Source organism: Periplaneta americana, chromosome 16 (genome assembly GCF_040183065.1).
Source record: "Periplaneta americana isolate PAMFEO1 chromosome 16, P.americana_PAMFEO1_priV1, whole genome shotgun sequence".
Taxonomy (NCBI): domain Eukaryota; kingdom Metazoa; phylum Arthropoda; class Insecta; order Blattodea; family Blattidae; genus Periplaneta; species Periplaneta americana.
In genome coordinates, this window is record NC_091132.1 from 44,684,927 (window position 1) to 44,709,985 (window position 25,059).

The following is a 25,059-nucleotide window of genomic DNA, read 5'->3' on the forward strand; positions in this document are numbered from 1 at the left end:
CACTACAGCCAACCATGAAATCTTTCAGCAACCACATCTTGGACAGAACGACAGCAGCAATCAAAGCAATGCACAATATAAAGAACATAACGTTGCTATCCCTAACAACGGCCATGAAATTATCAAAGAGAGCAGATGGGGTACGTTATCAGTGGACACAAGTTTACTATACCGAGAGCTTTTGACTACGTCACGAGGTGGGGGAAGGGGTCTTACCTACAAGGTACAGTCATTGTACGCCGCAGAGCTCTCTGATGTTATATGTGCTGTCTTAGATAGTTTTCAATACCTGTGCATTTTCTTGCGTATTTGAATTTCCTGTCTTTTTCATATTCTTCTTTATTGGTCCTTCTACACTATTTCCTGTATTTACTTTCTTCCTATCGCAGTCCTTCTAATTTGTTTACCAAGTGCAAAGCATTTATTTGCCTTTACATTACAACATACTTTACAATATGCGGAAAAAAAGAAGCCTCGGCATGTACAATTGCAGCGATTTGTTGAGGAGTTCGAATCGCAACACTTTTACACGGATGGTGAAAACTTACATGCATGGTATGTAAAGTCGATCTACTGGGGAACAAGAGATACCATGTACAAAAACACTACAACTCTAAAAAACACAAGGAATGTTTAAGTTGTTGAATTTGAAGAAAGTCGAAGCTATTCCCACGAGTTCAAATATGGAATGTGATTTTTACCAAGACTTGGGCCACATGTTCGTTAGGGCAAATATTCCATTTAAAAAACTGAAACACCCATGTGTCAGCTCATTTTTGCAAAAATATACAGGTAGAACACTACCCCGACAATCTACTCTGCGTACGGGTTATTTAGCAAAACGTTATGAAGATGTCTTACGTGAAATTAGAGAAACCTTAAAAGATGAAAAATTGTGAGTATCTATAGACGAAACGATAAATATTGCAAACAGATCCGTTGCTAATGTTAATGTTGGGGCACTTCAAACTGAAGGTGTTTCTAGAGCTAGAGAAAGTAAATCATGTTACCATTGCAGCTTTGTTTGAAAAATCTTAATGAAGTATATTGTCGTGCACTGTAATAAATGCAATCATGAAGAAGAGCAAAGTAGTACAAAGTAAAATAATATGTTTTCAATGTTGTTGTATTTATATACAATATATAGTTCTTATGTAGGTACATTAATATCATGTAACACAGAACTATGTATGTTGTAATTAAATGTACAATATAAAGAATAGGTTATTTAATATTATAAAGTCAAACTACTAAGTAGTAAAGATAATTTGCTGCAGGAATTGTACTCTAGTCGTCGTTATTGTAGCGACACGATGACATTCACCCCCTCCCTTCCTTGCTCCCTAATACATTACGATATAGTGCATGTACAGCTAACTCAACGGTTTACGTACACCAAATGCTCTCTCTGGTAATTATTCATGGCCACAATCAACCCCATAGTCACATACGGCATTGACTTAATATGGGGAAAACTATCAAAGACGGATCTGCAAAAGATAGAAAAAGTGAAGGCGAAATTTCTCAAAAGAGTGCTAGGAGTTGGAACAATAGCTCCAAGTCGACTGGTATACGTCCTAGCGAGAGAGAACTACTACGTCGAAGACTTGAGAATGACACTACCAAACATCAAAGCTTGCCAAACACTGCTGGAGGAGCTAGAAAGGAAACGAGCCGAGATAGACCTGGAATTCTATGGAGTCGACGCAATGATAGAAAGAAACTGGTCCAAAGAAAACCAGCAGCAGAGACATACAATCACCAGATACGCGATCCATGGATTCCACCACAAGATCTGTACAACGACAAGATTCCACAGCCCAGAGGAGAACTGCGTGTGTAGTTTGTGCAACGACAAATATGACGGATATCATCCCCTGAAGTGCAAGAACAGGAAAAAATTACTATCTGAAAACAGCAAAGAGTGAACAATTTCAAACACAAATACTCACTCGAGTGAACATTATTATTATTATTATTATTATTATTATTATTATTATTATTATTATTATTATTATTATTATATATAGTATAGATTGAGTTATTTTACGACGCTGTATCAACATCTAGGTTATTTAGCGTCTGAATGATATGAAGGTGATAATGCCGGTGAAACGAGTCCGGGGTCCAGCACCGAAAGTTACCCAGCATTTGCTCGTATTGGGTTGAGGGAAAACTCCGGAAAAAACCTCAACCAGGTAACTTGCCCCGACCGGGATTCGAACCCGGGCCACCTAGTTTCACGGCCAGACGCGCTGACCGTTACTCCACAGGTGTGGACTATTATTATTATTATTATTATTATTATTATTATTATTATTATTATTATTATTATTATATGATTATCATGTCTCAACACCACGGTTACACTTAAAATCATAAGGGTAGGCCCTATAAACGTGTCCCTGTTCACTGCCGGGCATTTAAAGGGCTAGTCTTTTAACCGAATGGGGGGGGGGGTTAAACATGGCGTACGTTTTTGAAGTGGCGTTAAATCGACTATGGTCGACGCTGGCAGTTTACACGTTCAAACCAAAATCGACATAAGTCGACTTTGGCCGTGAATGTGTTGAGATTCACAGCGCCACAGACGACATAACTTTTGTTTTTAAATGATTCAATTTTTGTTTTAGAACTCCACAAACTGCAAGATTTTCAGTAAACTGTGGGAAACTTTTTATCTCCAACACTATATCGAATCAGCTGTTACCTTCTTCGAGCGTACAGCTCAAAGGTCAAGCTTGCAAAGCGACTGGGTCACTCTGCAATATAACAACAACAAACTACGCTCAGTTCAATTTCGTCAGAAGTGACTGAATAAAATGATCTTCGGTTCCTTAAACCAAACTATTTGTTGTTCTTTGTCTATCATTAATCATTACGCAATAAGATTGTAGAAAATCAAGTCCTATAGTACTGATTGAGCAATCGAAACCGGTTATAAACTGAAGTGTTTCACAGCAGTCAACACTCCGCAAACTCTGCAGCACTTGCTACACAACTACGACAGTGTGTGTGAAAGAATAAATTGCGTTCCTTTTTGTTATGCAGCGAATAGTGCTGAAAACAGAAAAATACGAACTTATAAAGAAATTCTTTATGAGCTAATGTGGAAATCTCCCCTCAAATTTCACATACATTTCCACAGTATATAAGGAACTGCAGTTAGGGTGGAAAACTTGTGTGGAACATTGTACAGGAACATCATTTTATTTTTACTCACATTTCTAATATTAACCTGGCTATACCTTTGGATTAACGGTTGAGAACCGGATACACCGTTTGCTACCCCCTTCCACGACTGGAGTTCGATGATACTGACGTAAAATACAAACAAATCACTCTACTAGGTATAGGAGGGAAGAAAAGTAGTTTATCCACTTACGTAAACTAAGAAATATCGCGATTTTGAGTTTGATAATTTTCATTAGGTTTTTGTTTAATCAAAATACAGTACTGTATTAACAATGAGTGTTTTTACTCACGAACTGAGCTATTCGTTCGAACGTATTCATTATGCATTGTATATTATACTATCTACTGCACATTAGTGTACAATATAGAGAATGAAGTTAAATCGAAAAATAATCATAATATGGATATTTTAACACATTTTTGAAAATGGTGGCCGTTCATTTCGATACATGCTTCAGTTCTTTTGTGCAATTATCGCACTATAGACTATTGTACCTAATTCCAATTAGGCCTACCCGTTTCGTCCTTCGTACTAGTAACTCATGTTGAAATAATTCTATACCTACTCTATAAAAGAGTACCTTACGTATTGTAAATTTAATCTTCACTTCTGCCCGATCCGAAAAGATAAAATTACTCAGACATGCTATCCACTGTCACGCGACAGTTAATTACTTAACGAGGCCCTTTTATTTAACTTATTTTGAACAGTTGTAGGCCTATAATATTACGTAGGTGTCCAATTCCTAACAGAAATTAATGTTTTCAGAAAAGAGCTAAGACAGCCCAGTCACTAGCCTTTACAGAGGGGAGAGCGGAAGCGGGTGGGGGAAACCGGGATGCTACGTAAGCAAATGGACGACAGTACCTGTACGAAAATATGATTCAATATTGAAAGCTCCTTCGTCACTGGAAAACGCGAACATGTTTTCGGAACATACTATACTTACTAAAGTACTGTGTGTAGGACGGTTGGAAGTTACTAGTAGAGGGGATGGGAGTGAAGTACATTCAAAAACTCAGGTACAATAAAAATTGAAGTAAAATTAAAATGATGTCCCTGTATTAAGATACAACGGCCCGTACAGTGCTTGGAGGAATAAGTTGAGTTATCATTCTTTGTGAATGTCTTACTTGTCACATGACATGCTAGATGACCTCATACTCTCAACGAATTTCTTCAGATGAGTAATATTCTGAGATGATAGAAAGGTAGAAAGAAGTAATCCAAGTTTGAAATCGGAAGTCACATCAAACCAACATAATTGCTCGGTAGAAACTTGATGTGTTTTGCTTTATAATGACACCTTAACTATTTCTGTAACATATGTGAATAAATTTCTATCAGCTTGGAAAGTTGTAAAGTCCTTCTTGATTCACGTTGAATTATTTATTTATTTATTTATTTATTTATTTATTTATTTATTTATTTATTTATTTATTTATTTATTTATTTATTTATTTCATCATTCTTTGTTCACGTCATGGCGGATTAGATGTATTCCAGTTCTTAATCCGCCATCACTCTCTATACAAATATAACAAATACAAATACATATTGAACCTATAAGTATCCTCTGTTTACAATAATAATAATAATAATAATAATAATAATAATAATAATAATAATAATCAACTAATAAGTATAGCTCTTGTATTTAAAACTCCTACTTTACCTTTTTCATTTTTATGCTCAATCTCTTAAGAATTATTCTGTTAACTTCATTGACTACTAAGAAACGTAAAATAGTAATATGCGTTACAAGAGCGGTATGTTGAAGTTTTGATGTTCGAGGAAAAGTTTGAAAAAGCGAAACGTAGTTGAGCTTTTTTAATTTCCGAGAATTGAAAGAAAACATACCGCTCGTGTATCGTACATTATTTTGTGCGAATATCGTTTATTACATACCTGAAAGAGGAATTTCTAATTAGTTGCAATGAAATCTCCATCTTGGTTTCTGTTCAATGACGGCAAATTTGCAAAACAAAAATATCTATCTTCAACATTGTTGCTTTAAAATGTTTTCTGTGTTTACTATACTCCAGCAGGCCGTGGTATACGTCTGTCTTTTTTTTCCCCCAGTCTATGATGAGTCTGGAATCTTGTTGATTTTTTCACGGCTTCCTTATTGTTACTTGCATCACGAATACAGTAACTTTAGTGGAGTTGTAGAGTTTACTTAATTTTTGCAAATATTTAAAAATAATAATTAGCAGTACAATTTAGGTGAAATTGCAGTGTTAAGTTTCCAATTTATAATTATTACTATATTGAACGTCTCTAAAAATAATATGTTAAAAGCCTAAAGCAGTAAAATCAATATGTCACTTAAGCGGTAAGAAGAGGGAAATTGTTATGTGTGTTAGTTTGGGAATACTGAATGTGGAATTTTAGACATTCCGCGGATTGGTTTAGTGCGGAAACCAAGCAAATACGCACGATCTCGCACAAAATATATTACAGTTATATGAACACTAATAGTGTTAATATAACTGTAATATATTTTGTACGTTTCTTATCAAATCTATGAAAACTGTATAATTGACCCAACATGTGTGGTAGTTTCTTATCGTGTGATAACTTAACATTTATAATTCCATCTTCGTTAGAGCTTTGACTTTCTCTTCCCATCTAATTTTAACTCTAAAAAGAAATTTTCCTAATTTAAGCAGATTGCTGGCGTTTAGGTGACCATTCATTTTTTATAAGATACTATAGCGTTTATTTGTAGAAATTTTTTATCCACCCAACTGTTTCTCAAATCATTCGTTGCCTGACACTTTAACGCAATATGCATTGCGTCTTCAGCTAGTCCACACAAAGGACATTTATCCTTCTCTACGTTCCCTCTCTTATTCTTGAGTCTCCAGATACCTAATCTCCACCATTCCATTCCCGTTCTCTCTTCCCTTGAATATAGTCTAACATATTCTTCCTATTCCCAAAACTGCTTAACCTCCCTATAGTATTTTAGTGATCCTAGGTTTTTAATATTACTAAAAATATCTTGTCTCGAAATTTCGTTTGCCCTCTCTTTTACTATTCTTCCAATAGTTTTCGTGTTTATAGACCTTAGTTCTCTCCATAGCCAATTCAGACCTAATCTGTTTATTTCTCGTTCCAGCTCTTTCAGCCAATTCGATTTCCAATTGGCGGCTTTCATACAAAAGATACATGTTTTCATAACTGCCGAATCATTCCTACACAGAATATTACCTAAATATTTGATTTTTCTTTCTAGAATAATTCCCAGACTCGAATCGGTTCCCATCTCTAGTAACGCTGCCAGGTTAGAAGCATTCTCCGTTATTCCTAGAAATTTTTTACACATTTTGGCTCTTACTTTATCGATGTTTCTGCTGGATAACCTACTACCCCAGATCTCAATATTATATAATATTTTTTATGCTCGACCATGCCGAAATGTAGTAATTATACACCTGGCAGTAGCCCTTTAATGCACCTCATTAAAGTACACCTATTCATTAAAGTTCAGGTGTTCAGCCTATGACAAGTCACCTTTGTACCGTTATCGATTATTATTCTCGGATATGCAATCGAAAGACAATTAGCGAAAAGTCACGGTGGCTGGAAATCCAATACTGTCGCAGAAGGTTATGTTCTGTTACTATAATAATTAGCGTTAATTGTAAATAATATTCAAATAAATTCAATTTGTCATCTCGTTTTTCAATTCTAAATCAATTTCCAGGTTATATCAGACTAATGTTCATCTTATTCTCTACGTTATATCAAGGTCAATGATATTCGGCCTCGGAAAAAAATCAATACTTTCGCGTCTGCGCACATCTCACAATTCAGGTCAATTCGCACATAACCATGACATGACTTAATTTTGAATAATTTCAAGTTATAAATATGGTCGAGCATAAAAAGTCGTATGAAACTTGCCTATAATGGTAATTAAGACGCTCGTATGAAAATTATGAAACTCGCTTGCGCTCGTTTCATAAACAAACATACTTGCGTCTTAATTACTACCATTATAGGCTCGTTGCATAATGTACTATTATTCTACTACTGCATTATAGATGTTGACAAAATTCTTCACCCCAATATTCGGTCATTTATTAAGGCATCTGTCTACTGCTTGGAGTGCATTTTTTTCCTTTATTCCGTGCCAATTCCAATTTCCCCTACTGTCTATTATCACTCCTAGGTATTTGAATCTGGAAACACAATCAATTGGAATTTTATTCACGTACCATTTCTCTTTCTTACTATGCACGTTGCCCTTTTTGCAGATTAGGACTTTTGATTTCTTTTCGTTTATTTTCAGATCCCAAGTTTTACAGAAGCTATTAATTTCGTTAATCGCCTTTTGAAGCCCGTTGACCGAAAGTGCTCCAATAGCGCAGTCATCTGCAAAACGTAATCCCGGAATAGGTATGTTATCTAACACTGGGCAATGAGAATTCACATTTGCTACATTATTTAAAATATCACTAATAAATACACGGTGTATTATAGAAAAACACTTATTCATCCTCACGGTAATAACGTAGGACGAAATTCTTGCAATTAGGGCTAGGGTTGTTGCTTTGTCAAATGTCCAAAGACAGATTTGAACCTCTTAAGTGATACCAATAAGATATCACTCATGAAGGAACTAAGCCAGGAGAGAAATTGGTAGGATGGCCAGTTCCTTTCTCCCTCCACTGCGTATATCACTGACTAGTAATATATTTCACTAATCATACTTCAGATGCATACAAACATTTATATTGTTCTTCCTCTGACACATATCGTCAAATGAGATATAGTGTCTGGTAATAGGCCTAGATGTACACGGATATCATTCTATTTTTACTTCAATTTTTATTGTACCTGAGTTTTTGAATGTACTTGACTCCCACCCCTTCTACTAATGAAGTTCAACCGTCCGACCTAGATGTTGATACAGCGTCGTAAAATAACCCAATAAAATAAAAATAAATATTGAATCATTTTCGCACAGGTACTGTCGTCCATTTACCTACGTCGTATCCCGGTTTCCCCCACCAGCTTTTATTCGCCAGCTAGCGGCTGGGCTGTCTTAGCTCTTTTCTGAGAACATTAATTTCTGTTAGGAACTGGATGTCTACGTAATATTATACAACTGTTTAAAATAACTTAAATAAAAGGGCCTCGTTAAGTAATTAACTGTCACGTGATTTCCTCCCTTTCTACGACCCTACGACATAACCACTTGGACGGACAGTAGATAGTACTGTATGTCTGAGTAATTTTATCTTTTCGGATCGGGCAGAAGTGAAGATTGAATTTACAGTACGTAAGGTACTCTTTTATAGAGTAGGTACAGAATTATTTCAACATGAGTTATTAGTACGAAGGACGAAACTGGTAATTGGGATTAGGTACAAATAATCTATAGTGCGATAATATGCACATTAGAACTGAAGCCTGTATCGAAATGAACGGCCACCATTTTAAAAAATGTGTTTAAATATCCATATTATGATTATTTTCAATTTAACTTCATTCTCTATATTGTACGCTAATGTGCTGTAGACAGTATAATATACACTGCATAATGAATACGTCCACATGGACAGCTCAGTTCGTGAGTAAAAACACTCATTGTTAATACTGTACTGTATTTTGATAAACAAAAACCTAATGAAAATGATGAAACTCAAAAGCGCAATATTTCCTAGTTTACATAAATGGATGAACTACTTTTCTTCCCTCCTATACCTAGTAAAGTGATTTGTTTGTATATTACGCCAGTATCATCGAACTCCAGTCGTGGAAGGGGGTAGCAACGGCGTTAATGCAGAGGTATAGGCAAGTTAATATTAAAAATGTTAGTAAAAATAAAATGATGTCCCTGTACATATCAGCTAGAACCTCAATCAGAGATGGGTTCTAGGGTATAGGACGTAATTGACTGACCAAGACATGGTGAGCATATTGTCATGGAAACAACATCCGATCAACTTTTACTGTCACTTGAAGAATTAACATAACCTTGCAAGGTTTATGAGGCTGAAAGTAGGTTAGATGAAGCTCGAAAAAGTTGTATTCTAGAACAAATGACTGAATTGGCAGTAATTCCACCTCTGTCTGCAATTTAATGTGATCTTAAAAAGGGGAAATAACTGGTTGCTAAATTAAATGACAGCTGTCAGTGGACTAAACATAACATGTATCTTGTACACTCGACAGATAAATATTATACAACTAAATCACGTGCTATGACTATAATTTCTGAAGCAGATTACGATCTTGTTCGTTGCCTCTCTATACGAACCTTTCAAATATGAATGCATGATTAATGGCTTCGAGTTTGTTGACGATAAGATAATCATGAATCAGTTCTCTCGATCGACGACGTTTTACTAACATAATAAACGTTTGAGACTGTAAATTATATGTTGTGAGATTTGAGGAAAATGTGACATTCGGGTAGTTCAGTGTCATCATATCATTGCATGCTTCCATAGATATTGTTATTAGTTATTATATTTATGGACCATTGTTGCAAAATCTCTGTAGATTTTGTGCTTCAAAAGGGACGTCAATCACAAGATAAGTGTTGTATACACTTTCTTTTTTAAAAAAAGAAAAACGGTTGAGACCGCATGGCTTGATACGATATCATCTGTCCAGCGGGTTATTGATTCATGTGCTTTTCCATTTGTGTTTTAAGCACTTCACAATAATTCAGTTTCTTTGTCATATCGCGAATCCTATTATAAAAAGTATGTACACACCTAGGTACACACATACAGAGTGTTTAAAATTATTCAATATTTTCAGGGGCGATAGTGTGTGTTTATTTTATTTTCAAACACTCACTGTGTTGTAGTCCTTCGTTCACTATTTTGACATTCTTTACTTTGTAGATCAGTCCGTAATGAATCGTATGAGTGGTAAAACACGCGTTTAGCTTCTCCGATTGCTAAATTACGACTTGTGGAATGGCGCGAAACATGGTAATTTTTATTGCGCGTTCGTCCGCATTCCTACCTTACCTCACGCGCGTGATCTATGCACGCATACGTCCTCGCCCTATTGCATGATACTATTTCCGTACCTCTGTGTCTATTACACGCCGAACAGAAGCGTTTCAAATCTGTCCATTTCACGTCACAACCGAACCGTCATCGCGATGTCTTATATAACAGATGCGGATAAAGACATAGGGTGCTATTCATAGACATTTCGCTAGCCCGGGCTACGAGCGTGCTAAACAGGATTCATATCATATCATATCGCTGACACTGGTTTATGAATACGAAAAACGTTAGTTCGCTGATCATCCACCGAAAGCCCGCGCTAAGAATGTCTATGAATACGACCCTTAATCTTTGTCAAGAGATTTATGGCTTAGGTTACTGATCCTGAATATTGAGATGATCTTCACTGAGAGTAGTGATTATATGTGCTTGGACTAAGGGGCTACTTTGAATCAAAATCTTCATAGAGAAAAGGAATTAATAATAAGAATAATGTTCGATCTATTCTAATCATAGATGACTGGAGGCATGCTGGGCATCATATTTCATTTTTATTTTCATCTAGTACAAGAAGTTAAGTTTGAAATGTATTGTAAAAATTCACTTCCTTTAGTAAATGAATAAACTTTCAACTTATCGTTAACAAAGACAAATCAGATGTGTTCTATCTTGTATTGCAATAGAGGCATATTTATTTAATTATATATTTATTTATTCTGGTGTAGTTCTCTTCCACACCGCCAAAAGTGCAAACACAATAATAGAAATAAACAGAAAAATTACACTATAAACAAAGTAAACCACACAAAAATATACACAGGTTGGAGTCACACAAACTTTAGATGAGTGATTAAGTATCGTAATAATTATATCCTAACTAATTAACTGACATAAACAAGAAACTTGCAGTTTTCAACTAGAGTATAAAACACAAATCAACACTTCTAGCAGTAGCTAAAAGACATTAAATAAGACAAAATTTTTCAATTTAATTTTGAATTGTGATGAAGTCCGGCAGTCCCTGACGTTATTAGGTAACGAATTCCAGAGGCGAGACATTTCTACAGTATAATAGGATGAGTATAAAGAGGTTCTGTGTTGAGGAATAGAAAGAAGTGCTTGATGCCGGTTTCGAAGAGTTGTAGGAAATTGAAAGCGCGACAGCAGATAATTGGGAGTAGAAGTAAGCATGATTCTAAATAGAAGAGACAGTGAATATTAGTGACTTTCAGCTTACAATTGAATTGAAGTCGAGAGAAGATGGTTAAGGAGAATACAAACATAACATGGGAATACAAGGGGAAAAAAAGGAAATACAAGAGGAATGAGGGGAATACAATTAAAATAAGGGGCAACAAGGAGAAAAATAGAAAGATATGGAAAACGGATTCAAATTCTGTTTGGGACAAGTTACCTGCTTGAGGTTTTCCTAGGGTTTTCCCTAAATCTATACAGAGCAAATGCTGGGTAACTTTCGACCCTGGATCCTGGACTCATTTTGTAGGAATTATCACATTTATTTCCTCAGACGCTAGATAAACATCGCAGGTAATAAAGTGTCGTAAAATAGAGCAGTAAAAAAACAAGAGAATGACAAGGAGAACAAGGGAAATACAAGAAGAGCGGGCTGCCATTTTTATGTGACGGTCAATTCCTAATTTACTCCCCTCTCCCTACACCTAGTGAGGGAGATTTCAAGGTATTTTAATAAGCCAATTTTTGTGCCTTACAAGTTCATAAAGTTTTATGCATGAAAGGTTCCGTTATCGGGCTCGAACTTATACTGTAGTTTATAGGTGTAAAACAATATGGAGTTTCGCCAAGATTGGATCGCACATATGAACTTTATAAGGAGATATATGCAAATGACCACCTAATTAGGTTTACTTCCTTTCTGATAAACCAGGTTAAAATGATTTATGCAATAAGGAGTGTGTCGTAAACCTGGTCTATCTTCTTGCTCGCTATTTCGAAATGCAACGGAAATTCCTCATTACCAATCACTCCCAAGAAATCGCGTTCGACCTCAGGAGGAGAGAACAGAGTCGGTTTACTTGCAGCCTCAAACATGCATAAATAATAACTTCCTGATTGACCGCGTTTCTGTACTCTTTTTTTTATATTGCGTCAATTGCAAATCGGAATTCGTGCAAAGAAAGCCTTAGTCATATGAAATTAAGTTTTGGAACAATGATAGGCCTATATACCGGTATAATATTTTTCTCTCTGTCTCTAAGGCACGGTAGTCCTAAGGTTTATTTTGCTTGTCGGTGGAAATGGTAATATAGCGAGATGATATTTAGCTGTACAAAGTTGTTTCCGATCTCTGATAACGAATTTGAATGACATCATGTGCGTCAGGAGTCACACGACAGCTGAACTGTGGCGCGAGGTGACAGACTAGTAGTGAGTGATCTCATAGTCAGAGTGCACGGCGACTCACAGCAGGAATTTCCAAGAAAATCGAGCCTTTTTGGAAGGAGTACATAACAACCCTTTCCGATGCCAAGTACAGTTAAGTGAAAATAAAAGAAGCCTCTAATAAACGAGGTTTCGTTATTTCCAAGAAAGGCATCTTCTGTGTACTTAATAAGATTGGCAAAGCTCGAAAGGAATTAATTTTTGTCATCTCGTGCGGTGGGGCGACTTGTGACGGGGGTGTGGATTTGCTTACTTTTTCCACTCTGGAATTAATCCTATCCGAGCTTTGCCAGTCTTATTAGGTACACACAAGATGCCTTTCTTGGAAATAACGAAACCACGTGTTTTGAACGCCCCTATGATTTTCAAGTAACTGTACTTGGCATCGGAAAGAGTTGTTATGTACCCCTCCCAAAATGGCTCGATTTTCTTGGGCATTGCTACTGTGATACACCGTGCACTCTGATTATGAAAGCACTCACTACTGGTCTGTCACCTCTCGCCACAATTCAGCTGTCGGTGTGATTCCTGACGCACATGACGTCATTCAAATTCGTTATCAGAGATCGGAAACAACCCTGTATGTGTTCAAGAATTCGCCGTTGAATAATGTCCAACTATAAGGAAAATATCTGGTAGTCCCGTAGTAGATAATCATCTATCACCCATTCCACCGAAACTAGATGTTCTAGCAGTTGATAAAACGTCGTTAAATATTTGGGTAAAACATTGGTAGGCCACGGTCTTGTAATGGCTAACATGCTTGCCGACTGGATCCGAGCTTGCATGTTTAATCCTAGAATGCATGACAGTTGGAATATGGAATAATACATAACGGGGCCCCCTGAAACCTCTTGTGTATGGAGTAAATATGAATTTTCTTCTCTTGAGACTATGAAAAAGCTTAAAATAGTCAACACGTTTATTAAATAACTATGTTTAGCTCGAAATGAAGCGATAAATTTATTAATCAATTAATATTATATGATAACGCCTTGTCGTTACACTAATTTCAGTCTTTTAGACAACTTACTTCAGTGCCGTTGATACAAACCCAAAAAACATCTGAGAGCATATCTACTAAAAATTGTAAACAGATTGATATAATTTAATACGAGTTAGCACGGGAAACTTTCTTTCTGGAATACTTAAGACTGAAGATGCTGCTACCAGCCGCGGAGAGCTACAAGAAAGTAGTGGAAGAAAGACGACAAACGGAAGGAGATCACAGAGGATTTATACACAACGAATGCAATGATATAGCGAGACTGGACAAATGCCGGCTACGACACAAGATGGCTGACCACAGGGCTAGCGACGCACGGATATCATCACAGAGTGTGTGCAACCAAGAGATACCACTCCGCAAGCGAAATGTGTATCTGTGAACCATAGCAAGTTTTGTTCCACTTGAACACTAAAAGCCTAGAAATATTGAACTATACATTTGTACTGAAATTCTTTAATCGCACAGGCATCACTGCCCTCTCCCTTTAAGAAAGGAGTTAAGAAAAGAATTAAGGAAGAAAGGAGTTACGGAAAGAATTAAGGAAGGAAGGTGTTGCGGAAGGAATTAAGGAAGGAAGATGTTACGAAAAGAATTAAGCAAGGAACCAGTTAAGGAAAAAATGAAGGAAGGAAGCAGTTAAGGAAAAAATTAAGGAAGAAAGTAGTTAAGGAAAAAATTAAGGAAGGAATAAGTTAAGGAAAGAATTAAGGAAGGGGCTAAGAGAATAATTAAGCAAGGATGGAGTTACGGAAAGAATTAAGGAAGGAAGGTGTTACGGAAAGAATTAAGGAAGGAAGAAGTTAAGGAAGGTATTAAAGGAGGAAGCAGTTAAAGAAATTTATAAGGAAAAAGTGACGGGAAAAAGTTAAGGAGTTAAGGAAAGAATTGAGGAAGAAAAGAGTAACGGAAAGAATTAAGGAAGGAAGTAGTTAAGCAAAGAATTTGGAAAGGAAGAAGTTAAGGAAAGAATTAAGGAAGGAAGGAAGGAAGGAAGGTTTTACGGAAATAATTAAGCAAGGAAGCAGTTAAGGAAAAAATTAAGAAAACAGTTAAGGAAAAGATTAAGGAAGGAAGCAGTAATGGAAAAAATTAAGGAAGGAAGAAGTTAAGAAAAGAATTAAGGAAGGAGTTAAGGAAATATTTAAGCAATGATGGAGTTACGGAAAGAATTAAGGAAGGAAGGTGTTACGGAAAGAATTAAGGGAGGAAGGAGTTAAGAAAAGTATTAAATAAGGAAGCAGTTAAGGAAATGAATAAGGAAAAAGTGATGGAAAGAAGTTGAGGAAAGGATTAAGAAAGGAGTTAAGGAAAGAATTGAGGAAGAAAGGAGTTAGGCTACGGAAAGAATTAAGGAAGGAAGAAGTTAAGGAAAGAATTAAGGAAGGATTTAATGAAAGAATTAAATTAGGAATTAAGGAAGAAATGAATGAATGAATAAAGGGAGTGAGGAATGAATAAGAACGAAAAATGTGATATCTGTGTTGATGTTAGAAGTAGGCCTACTGTAGAGGTGCTCAACTCATCTTGTGTGTGCAATAAAAGAAAGGAAGCAAGAAGCGAAGTTGTTAACCCCGCAATAAAACATTTATTGCACAGTGTTACAAGGTTATGGTCGCCACGTCATTGCTAGACAGAATCGCCGTGTCATGGCGCCGCCGAATGCTGACGCATCTTGCTTTCGCTGGAGGTTCCACTTTCTCTGCAGTTCTCTTGTTTTCTTCGAAACGTATAAAACAGGTTCGTTATATCTTCCGGCTATTTCCACTTTTATAAGACCGAAATAAAAGAAATTCCCCCGTTAACTTCTGATTTAAGTCCTGGAATACCAGTGACGCAATGTCTTGCATTTCAGGGCACTTATGCTGTTGTGCTCCAGCATGCGGTGAAAGTTGAGCACTTGCCTCTTGAGACAAAATAACAATACGGGCACGACAAGCATTGAAAAAATCTAAATTCTTGAGTACTGGTCGTTTTTGTATTACGGAGGTTGTTTTAATGGAATTACGACAGTGTGTGAAAGAAGAATGTGTTCAAAGAAATACTTGGAATATCGCTGTAGATGTGTCTTGCTTTTGTAAGAGCATATTTCGGATTCTTGCCTTCATCGTCTATTAAGGCTGCTGAACGCAGTACAAGAAATAACAGCACAGTTCTTACAAGCTCCAAGTGTTATTGCATAATTTTATTGTAAAGGTATCTCGATTGGCATAGTGTAAAATAAAAAGTGTACTTGTACGAACTTCATAGAGAGTAAAAACAACATGCTTAGCAAAATGCTCACATAGCAACCAGCTCCGCGTTAATATGTGTTCCTAATTTTTTTCGTGTAGCAATGAAACAGTTTTGAATGTCAGGGGGTGGGTTTCGTTTAAAAACACTTCTTGGAATGAAGAAATTCCTGAAAATTGACTGATTATGTTGAGTAAAGGGACTCTCCTAAGTTTGACTGAACAGAATTGAAAGTTCAGTCCAATTAGGGTAGTGGGTGTGGCAAGTGAAATGAATACAAATTCTTATTGGTTATCCATTAACAGTACTGTACTTGCATTTCCTGCCCGCCCCGAGACTTGTGTATGCACTTATAGTGCCACAGTGGGTTTCGACAGTTCCGTCTCACAAACGGCACAATTCTCAAATAGAAAAAGAAGAGCGCATTAATTTAAAATTAGTGATTAAATATGGATGTCCTAATCAATAAAATATTCTGTTTTCCTTTAACAAAAATATCACTACAAAACACAGAACCAATTCCCATTCAAATGGCAAACCCATTTCTTAGTGCCCGTATAGGGGCGTATCTAATTATCCTACGTAAGCAGTCGAACTATAGACTGTCGAACTTAAGAGCTTCCACTGTATTGAGCAGGCAGTAAGAATTTGACGAATGGTGAGGATGTATTTCTCCCAAAATAAATCATCACACCAAATGTTAAAATATTCAAATTTTCACCTATTACTTCGATATGTTCACGTCTGTGGGGTAAAGGTTAGAATGTCTGACCGTGAAACGAACGGGACCGGGTTAAAATCCTCGCTGGTGCAAGTTGCCTGGTTGAAGTTTTTTCCGAGGTTTTTCCTCAACCATGGAAGCAGAATTTCTGATTAACTTTCGACTTTGGACATCGGACTCATTTCGTCATCATAATTGAGACAGGGAAATCAAAAACTCCCTAATTCCAATTAACCAAATTTTACAGGAGAGAGAAAAAACTTATCTGTTTTATTAACTTTAAATATTATACATTTACCTATTAGTATTGTGTAAAATTATAGTTTTTTATCAATTAATTTCTTCAAAACCTACATTTTTACATTATCTTTCGCTATAATTTGAAATAAACACTGCTGGAGTTAGTGGTTTTCTGACTTCCACAATGTATGGATTAAGAAAAGTGAATAAATATGAGCCATCTGAAGAAAAAAATATAAATATATTATAATTTCCTTATGAAACATTGGAATATACGTGAAAATGGAAGTTTATAATTAAGATTAACATTGCTACGTTTTTTTTAAATTTCAAATATATGAAAATCACAAATTACCATGAAGCACATCAAAATACACAAATAAAACCACAAACAATATTAAAATGTTAACACAATCTGTTTTTTTCCCCCTCATTCTCATGTTCTTCCTGCCCATCTAGATTATTAGTTTTATCACTGTCAGCAAACATAGTTTGGTAATACATCCTACTTTCCTCAGAAATAAACTGCATTATATTTTGCAAGTCCTTTTGCTTTCTTCTTTCAATGACAATGCTGAATTGTACTTTATTGATTGGGGAATGATGCATCTGATTGGGTTTCTGGAAGTTTAATCGACTCCGTATTGTGCCTTTCATAGTCTTACTTACATGAATTTCATAGATTTTTATGAAATTCTGAATACCGTATCACTTTATTCAGCTGGTTGAGCGATAGTGTTGCCACTTACCGGGAAATTAATCTTGGAATGCAAAAAACCTTTATTCCATGGAGTAAGAGGAGTTCTGATTTCCACGAGATAAAACAGCCCCCAGAATGCAGATGAATATCGAAATTAGTGTATTCTTGCCTTCCATGCATACGGGACAAACTAAAAAGCACCATCCAGCCTATAACTCAATTTTGTAAAAAATTGAAGTTAGTAGGTTTTTGATCTCCCTGTCTCAATTACACTTCCCCTCTTTCAGTATCATCTCCGTTACTTTCCTAGGTTTCAGGCTTGGCCCGACGTACAGTCGTCTGCGGGCTGCCACCGAACTTAGGATCCCGTGGATATGTGGTCATTCGTTGTTGGTGGTAGTGCTACGCACTGTGGGCTCTCCACCGAGCGCGTTGAGGCCTACGCGGAATGGTAAAGGGATCATGTAGACTGTAGGGGATTTCGAAGGCGGTACGCAGCGGGATCTGTGCTCAGGAGACCTTAGGAATGCGCACCATTCTATCCTGGATAGTACAATGAGCTCAGCCGAGGCCTGCATGCAAGGAGAGCCCTAGTCCGTGCCCTTCCCTAAAGAGTGAATAACAGAGTAGATTATTTCGGTATCATTGGGAAAATCTTTTTCTCGCATTCACAATGATTCTACCTAAGAAAAGACAAAGTTTCACAACAGAAAATTTAGAGAAATATCTTGTTACGTATTGTAATGCCAAATTATGAATAATTTGTTAGGCCTAATTATATATTCATTGGCAAATTAATGTATGTAGTTGTAATATCATTTGCATATCAGCAACCCAAGAACAATAAAGTCAATAAATTGATTAATAATTATTCTTAAATTTAAAACATAACAAAAAAGTTTCTTTGTCACTGTGTATCGTAATGCTTAATACATACTAATTAAGTGCATTATTTACACTTATTGTTGTTTGTGTGAATAGAACACATTTTAAGCACACAGTCACATTTTTAGCTGCAAGAAAATATATTTTTAGGTGCCTAAAACTGTACTTTTAGTGCCATCTTGATCATTTTAGAGACTAATTTAGGTGATTAAAAGTTGGTTTTTATGGGCCTAAAAGTCCGAGCTTCATCAGACATCTCTCAGGATTTGATCTTATGAATACGATATCTTGGAGCAACAATAACAAATACTCTCTCCGTTCCAAAATATGGTATAGAAAGATGCCATTATTTCTGTTCCAAAATATGGTATACATTTGTTAAAGTTCTCAGTAATATAATGCAACTTTAATACATCTTATACATACTTATTTGATTGATAAATTAACATAAGAAAAACATAAACATTAGGTACATTTCATTCTGAGTGATGTCAAATTAATAAAAGAACATACAAAAATTGTTTTGAGAGAGGCAAATTAACATACAAATTTCAATAAATTATAACCCGTTTTTGTACGACTGTTGAGCCTTAGATATTCTATTCAAAATTGACTCGGTTGGTGTTACATTTTCTGCAACAGGAACACCAAAGTAGATGCCCATTTGATTTCTGTTCATAATGAACTATTTACATATTATAGTTCGATGCACTACAAAAGATCAGAAACATTCATAACTGCACTATCTGATAGTCCCTTCACTACTGAACTGAATACCACACCGCGAAACATTGCGTGCGCAATAAACAAACTTGTTTTGTTTGTTACTATACCATATTTTGGAATGGAGGGAGTATAAATGACACTCTAAAGGGAATTAAACGCAGAATAATTATGGGAAATGTCTGCTATTATTCGGTTGAGAAGCCTTTGTCATCCAGTCTTCTTTCGAAGAAAATGAAAGTTAGAATTTATTAAACGTTATATTACCGGTTGTTCTGAAACTTGGACTCACACTTTGAGAGGGGAAACAGAAGTTAAGGGTGTTGGAGAATAAGGTGCATAGGAAAATATTTGGGGCTAAGAGGAATTAAGTTACAGGAGATTGGAGAAAGTTACACAACGCAGAACTACACGCATTGTATTCTTTACCTAACATAATAATTAGGAACATTATATCCAGACGTTTGAGATGTGCAGGCATGTAGCACGTATGGATGATCCATAAATGCATAAATATAGTGTTAGTTGGGAGGCCTAATGGGAGAAAGACCTTTGGGGAAGCCGAGATGTAGATGGGAGAATAATATTATAGTAATTTTGAGGGAGGTGGATATGATGCTAGGAACTGGATTAATCTTACTTAGAATAGGGACAGATGACGGGCTTATCCTTCTGAGTCTTGAGACTTTTTTGTTTTATTTTTTAAGTTGAATAAATTAATTATTCTACACTTCAAAAAGTCTCTGAAATGAGGATAATTCTGAATAAATTCTACAGGTTACAGTTCGGGCACAAATGCAGGTATATTATACTATGCTTCAGGTCTTTACACATCTTACATCATATTTTTACCCTTATTATAATGTTTACTGTATATTTACTTCGAAAGCATGTCGTACTGTGCTTTGGCGTTGAGTTGCTGGTCGCCATTTTCATTTACAAATAGTTTAAACACGCATTGCAATGATTGAATCGATCTTCCTGTGCTTCCTATAAGTCCCAAAAGATGTCAGAGCTTGACAAGAACAGAAAAGAAGTGATCGATAACGATTCCACCTAGTGGCAAGTTCGAAACTAATTGCATGTATGAAGTATAGTATACTATACTTCAGGAACCAGGATGTTAAGTGACTGCGGCAGTGAACCTCCGGCTTCTTTAAAAGCCATTTGTAAGTAAGGAGTTGAAAATGAATTAAAAGTAATGAAAATTCAGTTCAAATTTTTTTATATTTATTTACAAACATAATCTGTGCAATTGAATACAAGTATATTCTATAAAAATCTTATAAAAAAGTACAAAATTGTTCTTAATATGACCCGTAACAATGTGCATAATACCATGAATGTGTGTGAATGTTATAATGGTGAGGGCAGTCATTTACAAAGCTATTGCATACAATAGACATATCGTTAGTTCTACACCATTGGCTTGACAAACACAAATTCAACTACATTAACAGTGATAATAACACAAAAAATACTTTGGTGATTCCGAATAACTTGGTTATACGAATATTTCATGTGTATGTGTGATGTAAACTACACTTAGCAAGTGATATATGTGCATTTGTAAAAGTGAAGCTGTGATATAATATTAGTTGCAGTCGGTGAAATTAATGATTACAATGTAATTGAAAATCACAGAATGAGTACCGATAGATGAATTCAGTCAGTTGACTAGACTGGAACTCTGTATTATCCTCTTTACTTGAAAGAAGACATATGACAGCTAGCGAACTAGCGGTAGAGAGGCTCAGTTGTTATGGAAACACAGACGTTGCCAAAACCTAACTTTAACACGTTCTGCAAATGGACACGAGTTGCTATGGAAAGACAGAAGTTGCCATAACCTAACTCTAACACGTTCTGCAAATGGACACGAGTTGCTATGGAAACACAAACGTTGCCATAACCTAACTTTAACAAGTTCTGCAAACGGACACGAGTTGCTATGGAAACTCTGACGTTGTCATAACCTAACTTTAACACGTTCTGCAAATGGACACTAGTTGCTATGGAAACATACACGTTGCCATAACCTAACTATAACACGTTCTGCAAGTCACGAGTTGTTGATTGTAATCCAGAAACATATTTTTTCTGGTGTATTATAATTCATATTTTCTTGTTCCTGGAACTTTATGAAAACAATTCCTTTGTTCTCATTTATTTATGTAATTAGCTTGCAGTTGTTAATTAAAGATGAATGTACGGTATTATGTGTAAACATAGGAAATTATTGAAATATATGGTATGAACAATATTAGTAAGCAAGACGATAATTATCATTTTATGTGATTGAACTTTTCGAAAGTAATTTCTCGTTATAAAATTGAGAAACAGTTGGGAAACTGTGAGATTAATCTAGCCCTACCAATGCGGAATTTCGGAGAAGGTAAATTTCTGATTGATAATATTATCTTATAGTTTAGAAACACTGAAATTAATTAAACTCTAAGTTAAGAAACACTTCCAATAATACGGGAAGAGCATAGTTAAAAGGATAGTTGCAGTTAATGTCCGAGCAATTCAGTGATAGTGGCAACAGTGTTTCAGACTATGCGTGCAGTTCGACAACTGTCATGCGTCTTCCTTCGTAATATAGGCTTAGGCTAAGTCTGTTCCAAAGTCGTATTGCAAGCATTAAGAATGAATATACTAGGCCTATATTAAGTCTATACAATTATTCTTAAATATACTGCATTACATTATATAGGAATGAAAATCAGTGTTGTATATATTTAATTAGTTACTGTCAACCTAGAGCAATGTACTGTGGAAGGAAATTTAGTAGTTACTGCATCAGGTAAGAGATTACCACCATGAAAGGAAACCAGTTAAAGGAGAGTTTTTCCTAGGTTAAGCGATTTTGTCAAGAAATCAATTTTCATGTGAATTTAATTAATTGTCCATTTTCACAACCGTGGATAGTAAAAATATTTATGTTCCAAAATTGATTATCAGACTTTCAGTTCATAATATACTGCATTTCCGTCCTTAAGATTTGTTTTAATAGGCCTACTCCTCACATAAACTGTATGAATTAGTGACGCAGACTGTAATCTTCCAATCCGGACCGGGGTTCGATACCGGGGTTCGATACCGGAATCCAGCTATTTACACTTAAGTGTTCCACTATTTTCCAGTTCCTTCAGACGAATTCTGGGTTCCATGGCAGACTCTTTTCAATTTCTTTTCCTCTTCGCTTATTTTTACTTCAACTATTCTTTTTTAGTAACTTAATCTCTTGTGATTTAAGTAACTGTAATATAATGGCAATAATAAGTCACTGGTATGTGTGCTTCAGATTTGAAGCAGAACTTTATAGCAGATCAGTGGAGGGCCCTATATTTGGTATTTATGTTAATGTATGTTATTTTTAGGAGAGCATCTTCTAGTGAATGTATGCAGTAAATTATAGTGTTTCAGATAATTTTATACCAATAAATGTTGTGAAATGGGGCCCATAACGGTAACCGCTATACTTTCAACATATTTCAGAAAATATGCAACGAATTTAAACTTTAATAATATAGACATGAGTTCTTATTGAAACTAGCAGTAAAAGCGTAAATAAAAAATAAATTATGGATCATATTTAAGAAACGACCAAATTTTACGCAATTCAAATCTAGCTTGAAATGTTAATGCTAACGTAATAGCGTTGAATAAGTTTCCTTTTCTGTCGGATGCTTCTAAGAAAAATTATCTGTGAGTATATATGGCTTTGCTAATCATTGATGATAAAAATTAACATACGTAGGCCAGATCTTATTTTTTTTTTCAATTAACATTTTCTTTTTGAAATGTGCTTGTTTGTATATCCAGAATTATGAACTTATTATATGATCCTATATTTCCAAGAATATTTATGTATAAATTTAAAAAAGTGGAATATATGTAGCTAACATGATCTTAAGTAATTCCTTTCTATCTTAAGTAGGAATGACAGCATGTGTGCCAGTGTCTGGCACGTAAATGTGACATACAAAACCATCTCGGCTCTATTCAGTTTCTCTCGGCTGTCATGCTAACTTTCCACGCCCATATTTATTCTACAGTCTTCTCTAGTGAACAGAAGGAAGGTCGCTGTGAGGCAGACGGATGCCAAATGTCACTCGAGAAAGTGGTGCTACTTATCTTTTATATTTTTAAAACAAACATAGAGACTAACAGGTTTCAATTTCAAAGCATTTCTAATTTAAGCCACGTGGGATTCTATTATAAAAATCAATACCGTGAAAGTTACTTGCTTACAGTCAAGAAAACGTCTCAATAATAAAATTAGGAACCTTATCCTACGTTGTAGGTCAAAACTACAAATCCAAATCAACTTAATTTCAGCGAATCTGGAAACTTAATAGTGGAATAAAATTGTAGTTTAATTACTTATAATTCATAAATTTGTAAACTCGAATGTTATTTAGGGGGTGAGTGCTTAAATCAGTAGTGTCAGAGTTGTAAGCTCCAAAACCGGTTGTGGAGCTAGAGAGTGCAGTCGGAGCGTGAACTGTCTGTGGAAACACCGGAGCACGCAACGAGTAATAGTGGAGCTCTCCGCTCCGTTTAGTCTCTGTCTGACAACGCTGGCTTAAGTAATGAAACAATTTTATGAAATATTACTAGCAATGTGCATCAGTTTTAGTACTAAAAAAATAACTCCAGTTTCAGTTTCACTTTATGAATAATTTGATATTAAGATAGACCTACTATTTTACGATGTTTTGTCAAATAAGCGATTTGTTTAAAACTAAAATATTTAGGGGCCCATGTCATTGAAATATAAAGCAACAAAAGATGTTACTCAATGTTACTCACATTATGATTCTAGGTATCACCACAGATCACATATAGATTGCTCATTCTTTTTTTTTTTTTTTAAATCGGTTGCACTTTGAAGAGAACAACCGTCAGGATCGCCACCCGTCCACCGTAAACGAACACGAGATGGAGTACAGTCGCTAATGCAATTCAAATGGGAGTTATGACGTGACTCCTTGAGTAACAACTAGTTGGCAGCATAGTAAACGTGACAAAAGTTGTTACTTTCAAAGCCTATAACGCCGAACAATCTGGGTATATTATGATCTTACAATTTAGTTTGTCATCGATTTTTATAGAAATGTCTGCAATTAAACTGTTTAAAATAACTTCTTTGCGGTCTTTTAATTAATAGAGCTGAAAATTTGTTAGTTCTCAGTATATGAAAATTTTGAAATAAGGAGAAATAGGCATAAATAATTATATTTATGAATTCATTAGGTGGATACTTTATCTCCAAATTTCATTTTGTCTTTCATGGTGGTTCTGCTAGTTGCAATAACGGTGGAATACTGTCCAATAGTAATTGGAAACTACAGTAACATTTTCATCGAAGTTCTCGACTGTCTTAGGTCTATCTATTTACAGTAGATCACCTATTATATTATCGAGTTGTTTTCGACGCTAAAATATGGATGACAGTACAGACAGCAACAATCATACTGATTATAGGAAAATTTCTCGTTTAATTACTCCGTGATCAGTGGTGGAAATCGAATCCACCGATGCCACCAAGTTGAGCCTCGTGTCCACCGAAGGACACAGGAGCGTGGGCCTGGGGGATGGGCTCGTGGGTGTACACCACCTTCTTGGGGGCAGAGGCGGGATGGGTGGCGTGGCCCGACTTGATAACCTCCGCGTTGAAGCCGTTGTGCTTGTCGGAGGTGTACTTGACTGTGCGGGTGGTGCCGTCGGGCTCAACCAGGCTGTACTGGCCCTTCACCACGTCTCCGTCTCTTTGCTCCGACTGTTCCTTGATGTCGCCTGTGTGCTCGTCCTTTACACCGTACTTAAACTCGTACTTGGGGTGAGCCTGTAACAGTTAAAAGATTTTTGTTGCTGTTATTCGAAAACCTCTTAATTTCAATGACCACTCAAATCGAGATTTCTGACTTGACGGTTGCAAAATAT

General features: G+C 35.9%; 1 protein-coding gene across 1 annotated transcript in view; it reads right to left on the reverse strand.

The window, feature by feature from the left end:
• Positions 1 to 20,315: 20,315 nt before the first annotated feature.
• LOC138716186 (cuticle protein 8-like) overlaps positions 20,316 to 25,059 on the reverse strand; it is a 29,432-nt gene continuing 24,688 nt past the window's right edge. The window contains exon 3 of the mRNA XM_069849025.1: positions 20,316 to 24,961. Within this exon, the coding sequence (XP_069705126.1) occupies positions 24,629 to 24,961 (333 nt within the window). The 3' untranslated portion in view covers positions 20,316 to 24,628. The remainder of the gene's footprint in view (positions 24,962 to 25,059) is intronic.